Source organism: Haliotis rufescens, unplaced genomic scaffold (assembly GCF_023055435.1).
Source record: "Haliotis rufescens isolate VD_foot unplaced genomic scaffold, xgHalRufe1.0.p SCAF_3, whole genome shotgun sequence".
NCBI lineage: Eukaryota > Metazoa > Mollusca > Gastropoda > Lepetellida > Haliotidae > Haliotis > Haliotis rufescens.
The window spans coordinates 11,226,951-11,244,612 of NW_025964001.1; the positions used below are offsets into that span (position 1 = coordinate 11,226,951).

Genomic DNA, 17,662 nt, shown 5'->3' on the forward strand with positions numbered 1-17,662 from the left:
CTACTAGAGCTGGGACAGGTAACTCGGGTACCCGGGTACTCGGGTCTGGTGGATCCTGAGTAGGACATGGGTACCCACAGGACTACCCGGACCCGTGGTTAGTCATGTGTTATATTGTTTAATGACAAAAACTCTCTATAGCTTAGTGGCTACACTACAAATCGCTAATGTTCGCATTTCTTTCTGATGATGCACACATTCCTTCTGACTCATATAAGTTTGAGTAAAGATAAGCTTCAGTCAACTTCAGTGTACACATGATCTGATTGTTTGATACATGTATCTAAATAGTCTTAGCCAGGGCTGCAGTTAAACAATTCCCAATCAGACATTTTGTTCCCTACTCTTGTGACTTGCCGGGGGTACCCGGGTAGTGTTGGGTAATAGGGGGTCGGTTACCTGGGTAGTAAATTTGGACTCGTCCCAGCCCTAGTATCTACCGATTCAATAATAGAACATTTTGACCCTTGTATAACATGGTACATAGTTGTATTGTATTGTATCAACACATGAACTACAAACACACTATTTGTATACTTCCACCCTTGTATATACATATATATATGACCTACTGATACACTGTTTATATATTTTCACCCTTGTATTATACTTGCATTTTTTAAAACTAATACAAGATCTACTGATACGCTATTCGTATATTGTCACCCTTGTATTATACTTGGGTTTTTTTTAACTAATACAAAACCTACTGATACGCTATTCATATATTTTCCCCCTTGTATTATACTTGCATTTTTTAAAACTAATACAAGACCTACTGATACGCTATTCATATATTTTCCCCCTTGTATTATACTTGCATTTTTTTTTAACTAATACAAGACCTACTGATACACTATTTGTACATTACATTTCACCCTTGTATATACTTGCATTTTGTTTAACTGATACCTAACAGTACATGACTTGTATCATGGACAGACATTATCTAACTTTACCATTCCAGTGAACTGTTCTCTTTTATTTGACAAGGTCATTGAAACTAAACTGAAAATGTCATTGTACACCACACACAAACACATGTCACCCACCATGGAAAGTTGATGAATCACACTAATAATTAGTGTCAACAGAATGGTCCGTCATATTTCTGGAAATTAGATACATCCAGTCAACTGGCTTATTGCAAGGTCTATTTTCCTGTTCAGACTATTGTATATACCAGTACAGACCATTGTATATACCGGTATAGACCATTGTATATACCAGTACAGACCATTGTATATACCGATACAGACCATTGTATATACCGATACAGACCATTGTATATACCGATACAGACCATTGTATATACCGATACAGACCATTGTATATACCGATACAGACCATTGTATATACCAGTACAGACCATTGTATATACCGGTTCAGACCATTGTATATACCAGTACAGACCATTGTATATACCGATACAGACCATTGTATATACTGGTACAGACCATTGTATATACCGGTGCTGACCATTGTATATACCGGTACAGACCATTGTATATACCGGTTCAGACCATTGTATATACCAGTACAGACCATTGTATATACCGGTACAGACCATTGTATGTACCGGTGCTGACCATTGTATATACCGGTACAGACCATCGTATATATTGGTACAGACCATTGTATATACCGGTGCTGACCATTGTATATATCGGTACAGACCATTGTATATACCGGTACAGACCATTGTATATACCGGTACAGACCATTGTATATACCGGTACTGACCATTGTATATACCAGTACAGACCATTGTATATACCGGTACAGACCATTGTATATACCAGTACTGACCATCGTATATACCAGTACAGACCATTGTATATACCGGTACAGACCATTGTATATACCGGTGCTGACCATTGTATATACCGGTACAGATACAGACCATTGTATATACCGGTGCTGACCATTGTATATACCGGTACAGACCATTGTATATACCGGTACAGACCATTGTATATACCGGTACTGACCATTGTATATACCGGTACAGACCATTGTATATACCGGTACAGACCATTGTATATATCGGTACAGACCATTGTATATACCGGTACTGACCATTGTATATACCGGTACTGACCATTGTATATACCGGTACTGACCATTGTATATACCGATACAGACCATTGTATATACCGGTACAGACCATTGTATATACCGGTACAGACCATTGTATATACCGATACAGACCATTGTATATACCGATACAGACCATTGTATATACCAGTACAGACCATTGTATATACCGGTTCAGACCATTGTATATACCAGTACAGACCATTGTATATACCGATACAGACCATTGTATATACCGGTACAGACCATTGTATATACCAGTACAGACCATTGTATATACCGGTGCTGACCATTGTATATACCGGTACAGACCATTGTATATACCGGTTCAGACCATTGTATATACCAGTAAGGACCATTGTATATACCGGTACAGACCATTGTATGTACCGGTGCTGACCATTGTATATACCGGTACAGACCATCGTATATATTGGTACAGACCATTGTATATACCGGTGCTGACCATTGTATATATCGGTACAGACCATTGTATATACCGGTACAGACCATTGTATATACCGGTACAGACCATTGTATATACCGGTACTGACCATTGTATATACCGGTACAGACCATTGTATATACCGGTACAGACCATTGTATATACCAGTACTGACCATCGTATATACCAGTACAGACCATTGTATATACCGGTACAGACCATTGTATATACCGGTGCTGACCATTGTATATACCGGTACAGACCATTGTATATACCGGTACTGACCATTGTATATACCGGTACAGACCATTGTATATACCGGTACAGACCATTGTATATATCGGTACAGACCATTGTATATACCGGTACTGACCATTGTATATACCGGTACTGACCATTGTATATACCGATACAGACCATTGTATATACCGGTACAGACCATTGTATATATCGGTACAGACCATTGTATATACCGGTACAGACCATTGTATATACCGGTACAGACCATTGTATATACCGGTACAGACCATTGTATATACTGGTACGTCCTGCTTTGGTGTTGCCTTGATTAATCAATGTTGAACATTTTGCTATTTTATCATGCTTAATCAGTTCTGTACACAACAATCGCTGGCAGTATATATAATAATTTATATCATGTCTGGTTTTTTTGCATCTCCATCTCCAAACCAGTTGATTCAGATTCGAACCCGTACAATGACAATGTTGTGTTTAATTTAATCTCATGCCTAAATACCCAGAATAACTTAATTTGATTTTTGTGTCCATTTTGTTCAATATTACAAAAAAGCGAATGTGTGTTTTCAAAGTGTTTCAGTACATAAGAGCAGGGTATGAAACTCTTGAAATTACTCTGAAATACTTGCCAGCCCTGACCAAAACCTGCCTGCCCACTATAATCATATGTTTCTCAGGATAATTAAGCTAACGGGGTTTCTTTTTGGTTACATTTTATCATTCATCTTTACATGTGAATTAATGCTTATCATCGGGAAATATTTTGAATATTTTTACATATGAAATATAACCTGACCGTCGGGCAGGGGGATTTGAAAATCTGGCAGCCCGAGTTGAAATCAACCCGTCTCGGACGGTCGGGCAGGCAGGTATTTCGAACACTGATAAGAGATTGAAATGTAAAAATAACTTGAAATACAGTACAGTACAGTAGTTCAGTACAGTACATTACAGTACAATGGTATAGTCAAACCTGTCACTACACCTTTAAAATGTTTCCCCCATGGCTGATATCCAATCATGTGTAAGGAAATGATGATACAAAGAAATCCTTGAGTGCAAGTACCGTAAATGTAGTTGTTTGCTTCACTTGGCAATATTCCAGTCATACCTCAATGGTGTGGTTCAGACAAACCAGTGATTAGGTTTCATGCCAAACCCAGGAACACATTGATCCTTACTTCATGTTGGAATTACAACAAACATGGTGTACTGAAGGTCTTTTCTTTTCACTCAGAGACACTGACTCTGAGCCGACCCCTTAATGCCGAGTGCCAGGCAGGGTGACAAGTACCATCTTTCAACGTCTTTTGGTATGACACGGCCGGGGATAGAACCACCGACCTTCTGCTCCTGGGGCGCATGGCACCATGGAGGTGTTTGTTTCCATTTGGGTCTGCACATGTGTACAAATACAAAGAATTGGCTTCCCAATTAGAAGAGTGTTTGCAGGTACTTGTATTTCCAGAAACAGCACATTCACCACCATGTCAAGAAAGCCAAAGAATTAACAGCTGCACTTAAATCAGAAACACACATCAGCTAACACTCCAATAAATGGATGGGGAGCTTCACAACAGAATGAAATGTTTTATATCCCTAAGAACAGATGATTAGTACAGCCGAGATCTTACCGGTCCCACACAGTTCAGTATGACTCTAGCCTGTTTACACATGTCCAAGATTGACTGCTCGGCGCTCGAGTCGGCTATAATGACTGGAGTGTCCTCCAAAGTCTTTCCTGCAAAGGGATAAAAAAACAAAAACAGTGAATGAATGTTGTTATACAGCTACTAGATTAACAGATTATCAAGGCTGCTGCTTGTACACCAGTTGAGTGAGGTGAGGTGAGGTGAAATTGGGTTTAACGTCGCGTCCAAGATTATTACACTTATATAGCGACGTGCATGCACGTGTATGTGGCTGCTTGTACTAGTCCGGACTGATGCCGATTTATAGTGCTAGCTCACTGAGATACCATGCCGCAGTTTAACATGAATACCCCACTCAAACACGGTATACTGACTCCAAGCCGACCAGTCCTTGTTTTAGCCCCTTAATGCCGAGCGCAAGACAGGATAACAACAAGTACCATCTTTTAACGTCTTTAGGTATGACGCATCCGGGGATCGTACCCCGGACCTTCCGCTCTCTGGGCGGACGCTCTTCCACAAGACCACGGAGGCGGTCACCAGTTGTGTGAGTGAGTGAGTTGGATTTAACACCACTTTTGACAGTATTCTGGCTATATCCAGTGGAGACTGAACAAGACAGGTTGATGCCACAGGCAGCATGGTACAGTGTCACTTTCTGCCTAAAATGTAGCAATCCTTCTCAGCTAATGCCATCATATTTTTTTTACATTTTACTTATTTTTCATAGCATTTTTTCTCTCATTTTAAATAAAAAAATTCTTTAAAAAAGGCGGAAAACTTACTAAACCGAAAAAGATGATAAACACATATGATTACTTTATGAAAGATATGACAACTCTTCACATCTGCCTGGTTTGTGGGAAAAGGTACCTGTACTAGGTAGGATGATGTATTTCATTCTATGGCCTGTGTGTTTCATGAGGAATGGGCAGTGGGGTAGCCCAGTGGTTGAAGCGTTTTGCTCATCACACTGCAGACCCTAGTTCGATTCCCCACGTGGGTACAACATGAGAAGCTAATTTCTGGTGTCCCCGTTGTGATACTGCTGTGATATTGCTGGAATATTGCTAAAAGCAGCACAAAACCATACTCACTCATGAATGATCCCTGTCAACTGGTTTTCAATTTTGAGATACGGTATGTAAACTAAACATTTAATCATACTAAATATCAAACAAAACAGGAACTTCTTGGGGCACATGTTGAGGTTGTAGAGAGACTACACGCCATATGTGACTACAGCAATACAAAATCTGGTACTGGAAACAGTGTCTTACAAAATCCTTTCCAAACTTGATGCTGTCCACACAGAATACAACAAAACACCTTCCCCAGGTGCACTTCTGCAACTGAGAGCATATGGCTCACATAAACCTGCACATGTGTCAAATGGTTAATAAACTACCCTAGTGCACATGTACCAGTAAGACAAGGACAGTTTAGGATTATATCTCTCCATTATACCATCAGTATTTCAGTAATAACATATCCTCCAATCAAATGAAGTTGTTGTTTTCTTAACAACAAAAGTACTACATTTCATCAGTTAAAAAAGAGATATCAGGGGGTAATATGTTTTATCTATTATTTTTACTGGGGGAAAAAATGAGGCACAAATGATGAAGTACAGTTATGAGAGGTTGGTGTGTTCATGAGGTCATGTTGACCTCAAGCCTCGATTATCTACAACAGACAGACTAGCCTTGCTCCAAGGCTATACTGAAAGAAAGGGCCATGGATGTTTAGTAATTCTATCCTCCTCATAGCCAAGTCTAGATATGTAGACAGTACAATCTAAGGACTCCAGTCTCTAGGAACAACTTGTTCTTCTTATTTACATAATCAAGAACTTATGATTTAGACTAATAATTATTGCCTTAGAGACTTGTGAAAGTCTACAGACAGACAAGCAGGCTCACTTCACTGCCTGGGTCAGTCTGACCTAGCATGGCTCTTCTGTATAAACAAAGGTCAAGGTTTTGTTCAAAACATTTTCCTGGTTGACAAAATCATTAGCCACGAAATTCACAGTAAAATACATGACATCCATACTAATATCATGGCATGCTGCCATGCTTAACACAATCAATTATTACCATGTTTACTGCCTGCTTGACTACACAAATAACATGCCAAAATATATGCATATGGTTATCACGGTTATAGAAAACTCTTTATCATGTTGTGGTTAGAAATGTTTTCAATTTTAAACTAACACAGAAATGAATTCTATTAAAGCAAGCAGGAAATCGTCATATTTCCTCGCCAATGGTATGCTCTATTGATGTGATTGATGCTCTTGACTGATAAGTGAAGAAATACAAATTGTTTATTGAATTTGTCGTCATGAAAATCAGAATATTTTTACTCTAAACATCCTTATACAGAAAGGTGTCTGTACATTGCAAAACTGATATCTGCGCAAAATGTGATAAAGAAACATTGAATGGTCTTGAGTTATGCTCCACGAAATACATGATGGAAGGATAACCCCGATTTCTCTCTCTCTCCCCCAACCAACAACAACCCCCCCCCCCCCCCCCACACACACACACCTTGTGATGGGAGAGATGATAATGGCCATATTTGAGAGAAAATTATTTTCTACATCTTCCAGGGATTCCTTCATTATAACAAAATAATTAATTTGCTCCACTAAAAGATGACTGTGATCAGAAGTGATATATTTTGTTATCAGCATGAGAGGATGCAATAATCTGTATCACACAGCTGGGCAGGAGATAATGATCCATACTGATCAGCTGATGTGTGGAGTGAGACCCTCGTATGCAACATCTGGGTCTTGCTGACACCACCAGCACACATGCTATATAGCAATCAATGGCATTAAATATTGATATTATTTCTAGTTTGAAATTCTAGGTCAAAAGTTTATGCAGTCTACACCAGCAAGTATCACATCTATGTGGGCAAAATATTATTCAAATGACAGAAATTGTTTTACAGGTATTAGGTATTTTGTGTGAAATTCTAGTCCAAATGTTAGTGAACTACATGTACTAGCAAGTAAGATATCTATTACAAGGAAAAGATATTACAAATCAATAAAACAGTTGTTATGCAGTTACTTTGCAGTATCAGATGGTAGAAATGAAAAAATATATGAGTATTTTACTTAAAGTCAGACCAATTATTCATTACTTGCTTCGCAGGTTTCAGATGAGGCTGTCTCTTTTCATAGATGCTGGACCTACCGGTATGTCAAATACAGATTATCAAACAACTGACCCAACTGACATGCTCATTCTCAGTAATCTTTGTTAATGTTGTTTCAGAGAATATGTACAGCATAGAGACACAAGGCTCTGTAGCTCATTGGATGTTGTCTGGAACATTATATTAGATCAGAGAGGTCACAAAATGACACAGAAGAGTGATAAGTGAGTGAATTAGTTCAGTTTAATGCTGCTTTGAAATGTTTGTTTGTTTTTTACACCGCACTTGTTTGTTGGTTTACGCCGCACTCAGCAATATTCCAGCTATGTGACGGTGGTCTGTATATAATCCAGTCTGGACCAGAAAATCCAGTGATTGATAGCATGAGCATCGATCTACGCAATTGACTATTGCCATCGATTTACAGCAGGCATGGGTTGCTGAAGACCTATTCTTCACAGGTCCCATGTACATGTACACATGAATGGTTATGGTTGTGCATTATGAGCATCGATCTATGCAATTGGGATACAATGACATACATCAACCAAGTCAGTGAGCCTGACCAACCGATCCTGTTAATCGCCTCTTACGACAGGCATGGTCGCCTTTTACAGCAAGATTGGGTTGCTGAAGACCTATTCTACCCCGGATCTTCTAGGGTCCTTTGAAATGTATTCCAGTTATATCACAGCGTGTCAGCTTAATGTTGGAGGAAGGCCTGAGGGGATACAGTGGACATTTACCACCTTGGTGAAACCCACAAGCACAATTATGGTGCTGACAAACCTAGGAACATAATCAGGGTGAACCAGGATTTGAACTCATGATCATAGCTTTCTGGTGTACCTAAGGGCCATTGAATCGCGGCGCCTTAGACAACTGGGCCACCCGTGCCCCATCGACTGTCACAGATGCAGCAAAACTAGATATATAAGGGTATGTGAAGGTCAAAAGACATAGCTGGGTAAAAAATCAAAATCGTATATATATATATAATTCCCAATACCACAAATTTACTGGACATAAAATGTCATTATGATACATACAGTTAGGGACATAAATGACGCTTTCAATATAGTTGCTATGTCAGTCCTGATAAAAATTGACTCAGAATTCTGTGAGCATGTTTTACTTGATAGCTGGAATCATCCATGCAAAATTTAACTTCACACGTTTATAGGCTTTATAGTAGATGTCCAGAATGAAAAAGGTTTATGACAAACTGACAGACAGCCGGACAATGAACTTTGTCAGGTGAGCCAAAAATATAAAATTTTGGTAGCTACTTGCAAAAACAAATTAAGTATAGAGAAACACAACATACCATATTTCCTCTATTAGATGCCCAACTTTGCGCAAGGCGTGGACCTGCCACAATTCTGTTTTATGCTGGCACAGTGGATCTCACAACCTCACAGAATCCCCAATTCTACACTCATATAATGGGTTTTGTTTGTCTGTTTTTGTTTAACGCCGCACTCAGCAATAATCCAGCTATTTGACAGCGGTCTGTAATTAATTGAGTCTGGACCAAACAATCCAGCAATTAATATCATGAGCATCAATCGACGCAATTGGGATATGATGACATGCAGCAACCAAGTCAGCGAGCCTGACCACCCGATCCCGTTAGTCGCCTCTTAAGACAAGCATTGTCGCCTTTCGCGGCAAGCATGTGTAGCTGAAGACCTATTCTATCCCGGATCTTCACAGGTCCCTATAGTGGGTACATTTGCAGGACCAACATATGACAGTATTAGATACCCGGCATCTGATAGAGGCCTGGCGTCTATTTTTTTTGACAGAGCGCATGACCCAGTGTTAATTAGAGGCCAGCATGTATTAGAGGCCCAGCGTCTTAGAGGAGACATGGTACCACTAACCCCACTGCAGTCTAATACACGCTTGTTTCATAATGCTAAGCACCCTTTTGGAGGGCAGTATAGATGGAAAAATAGTTATCTTGCATACAAAATAATGACAAAAACGGACTAGTTTACCTCCAGGTAAAGACTTGACTGGAAAGAGCGTAACAGAAAAAACAGAGACAAAAAGTCAATATACCTGTAGATTGGGTGGTGAGAGTATGGTAGACATGGCTAGAAGTCTGCATGATCTGTGGTCATTAGGACATAACTAGAAAAGTGTCTGCAAGTACATTATAAACAGAAGCAGCCCCTTCGGTTCCATTTCCTGAAGACCCCAGAAATGTATACCACCATGCATTTCCAGTCAGATATCATTACCTTCTGTGTGCAGAAATACATGCCTGCTACAACGTACCACCAGATAAAACTACCTTGCCAGTTGCCACTAATCAACATAGCAACCCAAATTCATTTGTGGTCTAATCACATTACACATGTGATCTGAAAAACACATGACCTAAAATCTTAAAGTCCTTCACTTAAGTCCAACAAATACCGTATTTGATGTAATAAGCGCCCCGCTCTAATAAGCACCCTCGGCGATATTTGCTGATATATTAGAAGTGAACAATCCCAATTAGCACCCCTTCCGATTGATCAATGTACACAAGACTTATTCATTCGTGTATAATGCACACTTGTGTGTTATATGCATCCTTATTTATGGGCAATTAATGTTTGGAAAATGTATCTGACGTGTATAATACGCACAGACTTTTCTTTTGTTTCATTTCAGGCTGTAAGCATAAATCATGAAATTTACGATCTTTCAACTGTTTTTTTTCCCACCAAAATTATATTTTATAAGAGATCCCTATTTCTAATTTTGAGAGCGCCCTGGGCGCTTATTACATCCAATACAGTAAATGCAATTCTGTTCTACTGACATCATTTCTGATTTGGGAAAAATACATCAATAAATTCTAAAACAGAAAATCCATGCCCCTACCTTCTTTAATAAGACAGTAATAAGCATTTCCAAGTTTAATGATATGACTTATAGTTTGGGAATTCACACATCCAGTGAAGTATGGTTTCCAAACTGAAAGGTCAAAGCATCTGTCTACCCTATTAGCCAAGTTCTACACACTTTTGGTTTAATGATCTCGACCTTCAATTTCAGTCAATCACATGGTTGATTATTTCTATTGTTATACGAACACAGGGGGGTGTTTAACCGTTTCGGTCACCCTGACCTTCAATGAAGGTCAATCAAAACCTTACCACCTGAGCACATCCTACAGTTGATGCATATTAAATTTTAATCCAACTACAAAAAACACTTCTTGAATTATCCCTAACATCATACACTTTTTTTTATGTGCATGACCTTAGGAGTTAATTTGCCCTTGAATACCAGTTACAAGTATTGAAAGCACATTTCCTATCAAACATGTAGCCAAAACTTGAGGTGAAATTCAATGTAACAACGAAATTATAGCAAATCCCATCTACTGAAAATAGGTCATGATAACCTACTTGTGTTATAAGACTGTCATTACTTGCCATATATAAGCATTCAAATAATAAAACCACTTCACACATAAGATTTATAAGATCTTAATGCATTACTTGTGATCTGAAAAGTCCTACATATAAGTCCAACAAATACATGCAATTCTGCTCTGATGACATCACTTGTAGTCAAATAACATTTCTGATTTGGGAAAAATACATCTATGCTGAATGCAGTAAATTTTAAAACAGAAAATATATGCCTCCAGTAGGAGTGGGACGAGTCCAAATTTACTACCCGACCCTATCCAGGTACCCACTGTAGGTCTCAAGAGATAGGTTAAAACTATCCGAATGGGAATAGTTTGACAGTAGACCTGGATAAACTGTATTTACATACATATAAAACAATCTGGTCATGCATACACTGAAGTTGACTGAAGTTTTATTTTTATTCAAACATATAAAGTCAGAAGGAATGGGTGCATAGTCAGAAAGAAATGCAAACATTAGTGACTTGTAGTGTAAGTATATAGTTCCAGATCATTTTGTGTTATTAAACAATATATCACATGACTAACCACGGGTCCGGGTAGTCCTGTGGGTACCCAGGTCCTTCTCAGTACCCACCCGTCCCAAGTATCCGAGTTACCCGTCCCAGCCCTAGCTTCTAGCTATAGTCTAGAAGGTAACTTAAGGTACCGACGTTTACTACAATATCTGAAAAACTATTGGACCTACTCCAGTCAAAGTTGGTTTGAGATTATTAAATAGTCATACATAACTGGATATTGCATTTAAAGACAATCGGTGCATGAATAGAAAATCTGTCTATTTAGCTATCACTATATTTCATCAACAACCAGACCTGTTCGTCACGGGTGGAACGAGCATTCATTGTAACAGCCATCGGCATAATGCTACCCCTGCGTCACAGGGCCATATGACACAGTTGAACCAATCAACTCAACTCGAAAGGTTGCACGGGAATCACGCACGCACGAATACGGTGTTAGCGTTGGGCGTCTCAACGTGAGTGATTCCCGTGACTTTGACTGGAGTAGGTCTGATAGTTTTTCAGATATTGTAGTAAACGTCTGTACCTTAAATTACCTTCCAGACTATAGTTCCAGATCATTTTGTGTTATTAAACAATATATCACATGACTAACCACGGGTCCGAGTAGTCCTGTGGGTACCCAGGTCCTTCTCAGGACCCACCCGTCCCAAGTACCTGAGTTACCTGTCCAAGCCCTAGCTTCTAGCTACATTAATAAGACATCTCACAATAACATACAGACATTTGTTCTGGAATTTGTATACCATCATACTACACTTCTTACACAACATACCCTATCTGTTACATCACACGCGGGTTACTCAATAGCTGATTCCAGGTACATGTACATAAATAAAACAATATTGGCTGCAATGCACAAAATTGATTGGGTCTGTGAAATTTCATTGACATCATTGCTAGGACCACATACATAATTCAAACAACACAGGTTTTCACAAGTTGTAGTTGATATTGGGTTGTCCTGATTCACTAATGTATTAATCATGTTAATATTACATTTGACAATTACAAGCTAGATAATCCTTACTATGCATTGATTGATGACTAATTCTGTAACGATTTTAAAGGTAATATCAACAGACTTTCGCAATAACTGACCTGATAACTACTCAGGCTTGTATTGGCTTGTATTACCTTACTCCCCATAAAAACAAAACAAAATGCTAAATAAGACTGGAAAATATAGAGAAACCCAATTTTTTCATATGACTATAGTTAATCTGTCATGGCCATGACAGATTAACTATAGTCAAATAAAACAAATGGGTGTTCTCTAACTTCTTTTGAGTAGTATATGATCATAACAAGCCTTAATTCCTGTGAGCTTTAGCTTCATGGGCCTTGTGGCCTCAGATGAGATCAAGTTTACAACAGACAGACGGATGGAAGGGTGACAGTAAATGCACGAAGACAGGCAGTCAGGTAGTAAGTGAGTGAGTGAGTTGGGTTTAACGCCGCTTCTAACAGTATTCCAGTTATATCGCGGCGTGTCAGCTTAATGTGGGAGGAAAGCCAGAAGTGATGCAGGTCACAGACGTTTACCACTTCAGTGAAACCTAATCGGGGCGAACCGGGATTCGAACCCACAATCATAGGTTTCTGGCATACCCAAGGGACACAACTCTGCACAGTGAATCGCTGTGCCTTAGACGGCTGGGCCACCCGGGCCCCCAGGCAGTCAGGTAAGCTAAACTAAAACATCCATTATGACAATCTGTCACATGACAAATAGAAGAAAAGGCCATGATGCTTTTATGAGATTTTATGGCCAAGGACACAAACAGAATTTGGGCTTAACCCAGCAGTGCAGGTGAAGAATGTACGATATTTATGATGAACGACATCAAACTCCAATGACGTGCCAGGGTGACCTGAAAGTATGTCATGCTGCATATTTGGCATTGGTGAAAACATCTAAAAGATATCAATGATGTTAAACTTTGACTTCCTATAAAAAAAGTCATCACAAAGACTATCATCTTGTCATATGCTAATCATGTTAATTCACCAATTTTGTTGCTGTACTTCAGCGGTGCTGTCAGTGTTTGAAATCAATAAAACCTGTCAGGTTCCCATCAGGACCCACAAACTGTAGAAGCTGCAGGCCCTGACTAAACTCTTCAGGTCCTGACTCAACTCTTCAGGCCCTCATGTAAAAAAATACAGCTTATTGTGACCAATAAATCAACACATAAATCTACTGCAGGTCATAAGATTTGTTTGTTTGTTGTTTATGCCACACTCAGCAACATTCCATCTTCATAACTACGGTCTGCAAATAATTGAGTCTGGACCAGACAATCCAGTGATTGACATCATGAGCATCGATCCACACAGTTGGGATGCGATGACATGCCTCAACCATATGAACCCATACAACTTTGAAACTACAGGCCTGATACAAGATCTACCAGCCACGGACCTCATGCAGGCGCTTATTACAAACACTGGGTGCAGATATCAGCAAACTTAAGTGTAGGATCTTATACTACAGCTGCAGTCTTCAGTTATAATCACAAAATTAGAATGTTTGATCAGTTGACAGTTGCACTCATCCGTGGTACAGGAACCAGCTAACTCACATGTCAGTGTTCCTGATGGCTTTTGAAACTGCCAGTCCTTGTGGACGGGCACATACCTGTCAACTCGCACGCATCTCACGCATTTATCACCTATGTCATGCTAACACGCAAGGTTGGGAAATTCTCATGCATTCATATAAAATGTAGATAAAAATATTTTGAAATGCTTTTCACTTTCGATTTATCGCGATTGCAACCAACACGGCGAGACTGGGTTCATTCTTTCCCCTTTCGTGCAATTACTTGTTGTTATTTCAGAATACATGCCATTAAAATGGTCTTAAAATCATTCAAAACCAGTTTTCGCCGGGCTGTGCCCCACTGCACCCCCCTCCACCAGGGCTTATCCCTGGACCCAGCGTGGCTTGCACCCTGGCTTCTCACTCATTTAGACATCCAGGGGTTGACAGCTATGCTGGCAACTCTAAAAATTACCAGTTCCCAGTCCCAACTTTCAACAAATAAATAAACGTATGAAAATTATTTGGTTTTAATTCTTTCAACATGTTCAGTGCAAAGATGTCATTTCTGAAGTAACTAAATTAGATCTATACGTCATTCACACAAACTTCGGTCACAATTTTCGCTCTCTTTTTTTATAATATTTTGAGTCGCTACAAATGGATTTTTAACCTAGAAAAAGACAAGGGGAAACCCTGAGGGTAACAGACAAGCTGACTTTGTTAGAAGAAAGTACTTTTATGAATATCACCGATGTTTTGTCCAACAACAAAGATTTATAAGGTACTTTATTTGCCAGTCCATGAATTACCAGTCCAAGCCTAATTTTACTGGTAAAAAACTGGTAATTACTTGTAAACGGGAATGCTGAATGTTTGATCCCAGGTCACAGAGGTCATACTATGAGTAAACAGGTTGAATGGGAAAATATTCATTCAAACAACTCTGTACCTAACTTCTGAGACAGACATGAAATGATGAGCACCACAGCAACATCCCAAGCCACTTAATCACTTTTCAAACCTGCACCTGAAAGGTATTGTGACAGTGTGTGGAGTGCTTGGTAAGCCCCAGAGTCTAACAGGGTTCACCTGTCCGAATATAGAGTCACCAGGCAAGCTGACACACCCACACACAGGAATGTGTAAGACTCGCCAAATAGTGAGGGAGGATGTGTCTGCATTCAAATAGCTAATAATGCAATTGTCAGTTTACACATTGTTGATTTTTTGTGGACTTTTACCAACAGCCAGTGTAACGAGTCTGATTGGGGCATTATGGATGCTAGACCTATAGTGATCTCACATTCCAATGCCCCACTGGTGGCCGGCCTTCAATAGAGCAATCAGTGACACCATCTCCCACACAGCCATGAATCATAGTCAAACATATGAACATGGTATATAGTGTATGACTGTTGGACTTAGATTGTTATCATCAGAATGTATTCGAGAAAATCATACATCAATTTTGCAGAGGAATTCATACACCGCTATTGATGATGATTTGTGCCAAAAAGGTACTAACAAAGAAAATGCTTCTCAAATGCTCATGTTTTAATTCGTTTTTGCTGTTATAGCTCTGGGCGTTTTAAAATACACAGGTGTAAGGTGCCTATTAGAACCACACACAAGTCAAATTGGTTTTCAGAGACTGAATGGTAAACTAATTAGTTCAAACATCAATGAAACAACATTTTCGATAATACCCCTTCTGTGTAGTCTCAGCAGGGGGTGCTTATAAAGATAATTTATATGTGAGAGTAGAAGTTAGTCAGAAGGCACTTATTGAAGCAGGGCGATTACTATTAAACAGGGAATGTGTGGTGTATTGCAGATTATTCGAGCCTGGCGTGAAACTGAAACTGTCTGATTTTGGTAAACTATTATTTTTAGATTAAATCAGATACAAAAGACTGCTTAGGGAGAATTCATGACATTATTAATCTTGTTAAAATAACATAAAATTTGATTCATAACAGTTTTCAAAAAGGCCTGTGCAAGGTTTCATAGCGACAGCTCTAATCGTCTCAGGTCTTATCCTGTTAACATGCCCAAACTTAAGAACTGTTAATTATGATTATGATTCTCACCATTAAGACAATGTGCATACTTTTAGGACTATTCCTGTCATTGTATGGTGCTGTCAGAATGAGGGAAAGATGAATAAAGACACCAATACACACACACAGACACTCTCCCAACTCCCCAATTTTATGCATGGGGATAACCATTGCATCCAAGTTGATATTAAGTCTTTAATCATCCATAAAATACATGGAAATGAATAACATACCAGTAGCATATTTCTTGCAAAACACTGATATACCTATCATGCTAATTTCAGATGCTGATCATTTGTACTCCAGGCTATATATAGTGTACATGTTTCCATCATCATGATCAGCTGCACATGGCGACTTGTCACTGCCACGGAAACAGATGTTTCACCAGGAAGTGATGATGGATGACTCACTCAAGATCTTTTTAAAGCTGCTTTGAACATGTGGCCTTAACAATCTATAACAAGGCTGACTATAAAAATATGTGTTTTGCCCCTTTATTGAGAATCAAAAGGCTTGCACCATATGTCTTAGAGCTTACTATGCTTAAAATTTAATATGCCCTTCATTTTAAAATTAAGTTCGCACATTTATTTGAAATTTGAATTTTCTTATAGATTGAAATATGAATGTGTGATTGCCTGTATCCCTTAATGTATTGCAACAAAAAGTGATACGTTGACAAACATGACATGTCAGGAATATCCCTAACACTACAGTAAACATCAGCAGTAGGTCCCGCATCTCGAACTGCATGTTACCATGGCAAACATATTAGACATTTTTAAAATATGAGAAGCATCCTGATAATGCCGGTGTGTCACCCAACATGTGTGGCGTGTTGGCGGATGGTGGGTATGAGCTGTCACTGCAGTATATCACAGATACCGTACACATTCAGAGATGCTGACCTGTTCTCTGCCCCGACTGTTCCAGGACTTTCTGTAGTCTGTCCATCTTCCTGCCGGCTACCGCCCATGTCACCCCTTCTTCCTCAGCTAGTCGTGCGACCTCGTCTACCACAAACTGACCAGTAAACCCAGTGGCACCGAAGATTACAAAGTCATATTTTCGTGCACTTTCACCGCTCGACATTTTGACGACCAGTTTCCAGCAAGCAGTCAGTCAGTAACCAACTTCCACGTCTCTCAAACTGTGCAGGTGCTCCAAACCTCAAGCTCCACGCACCGACCTATTAGGGTTCACTGAACGTACCAACTTGTTACGAAGATAACGCGGTGATGGGAGCTCAATCAGTCTGGCGTTTTGGTTGGCTACAGGGCGGCTTGGTGCCATCATGAGAGAATGACTCAATCTGTATTTATTGCAACCAGATACAAACGTAGTATGGGAATTTTCTTAGAAATTGTTTGTTAGAATAAGTGACCTAAAATAAAGTTTGCCTAACGTTTTAATTCACATGGATCACACAATCCAACAAACTGTGGTATGAGTGGAG

At 39.3% G+C, this 17,662-nt stretch overlaps 1 protein-coding gene across 2 annotated transcripts in view; it reads right to left on the bottom strand.

Moving 5' to 3' along the window:
- Positions 1–17,393, bottom strand: part of LOC124146636 (saccharopine dehydrogenase-like oxidoreductase) — a 30,074-nt gene extending 12,681 nt beyond the window's left edge. Inside the window, exons 1-2 of one of the 2 annotated variants that reach the window (XM_046517022.2) lie at positions 17,115–17,393; positions 4,435–4,541 (exon numbers count right to left, since the gene is read on the bottom strand). In XM_046517022.2, coding sequence (XP_046372978.1) covers positions 4,435–4,541; positions 17,115–17,298 — 291 coding nt within the window. In that variant the 5' untranslated portion in view covers positions 17,299–17,393. Of the gene's footprint in view, positions 1–4,434; positions 4,542–9,699; positions 9,855–17,114 lie in introns of those variants that run through there. The other variant, XM_046517024.2, reaches the window with a different exon arrangement.
- Between the last annotated feature and the right edge of the window lie 269 nt (positions 17,394–17,662).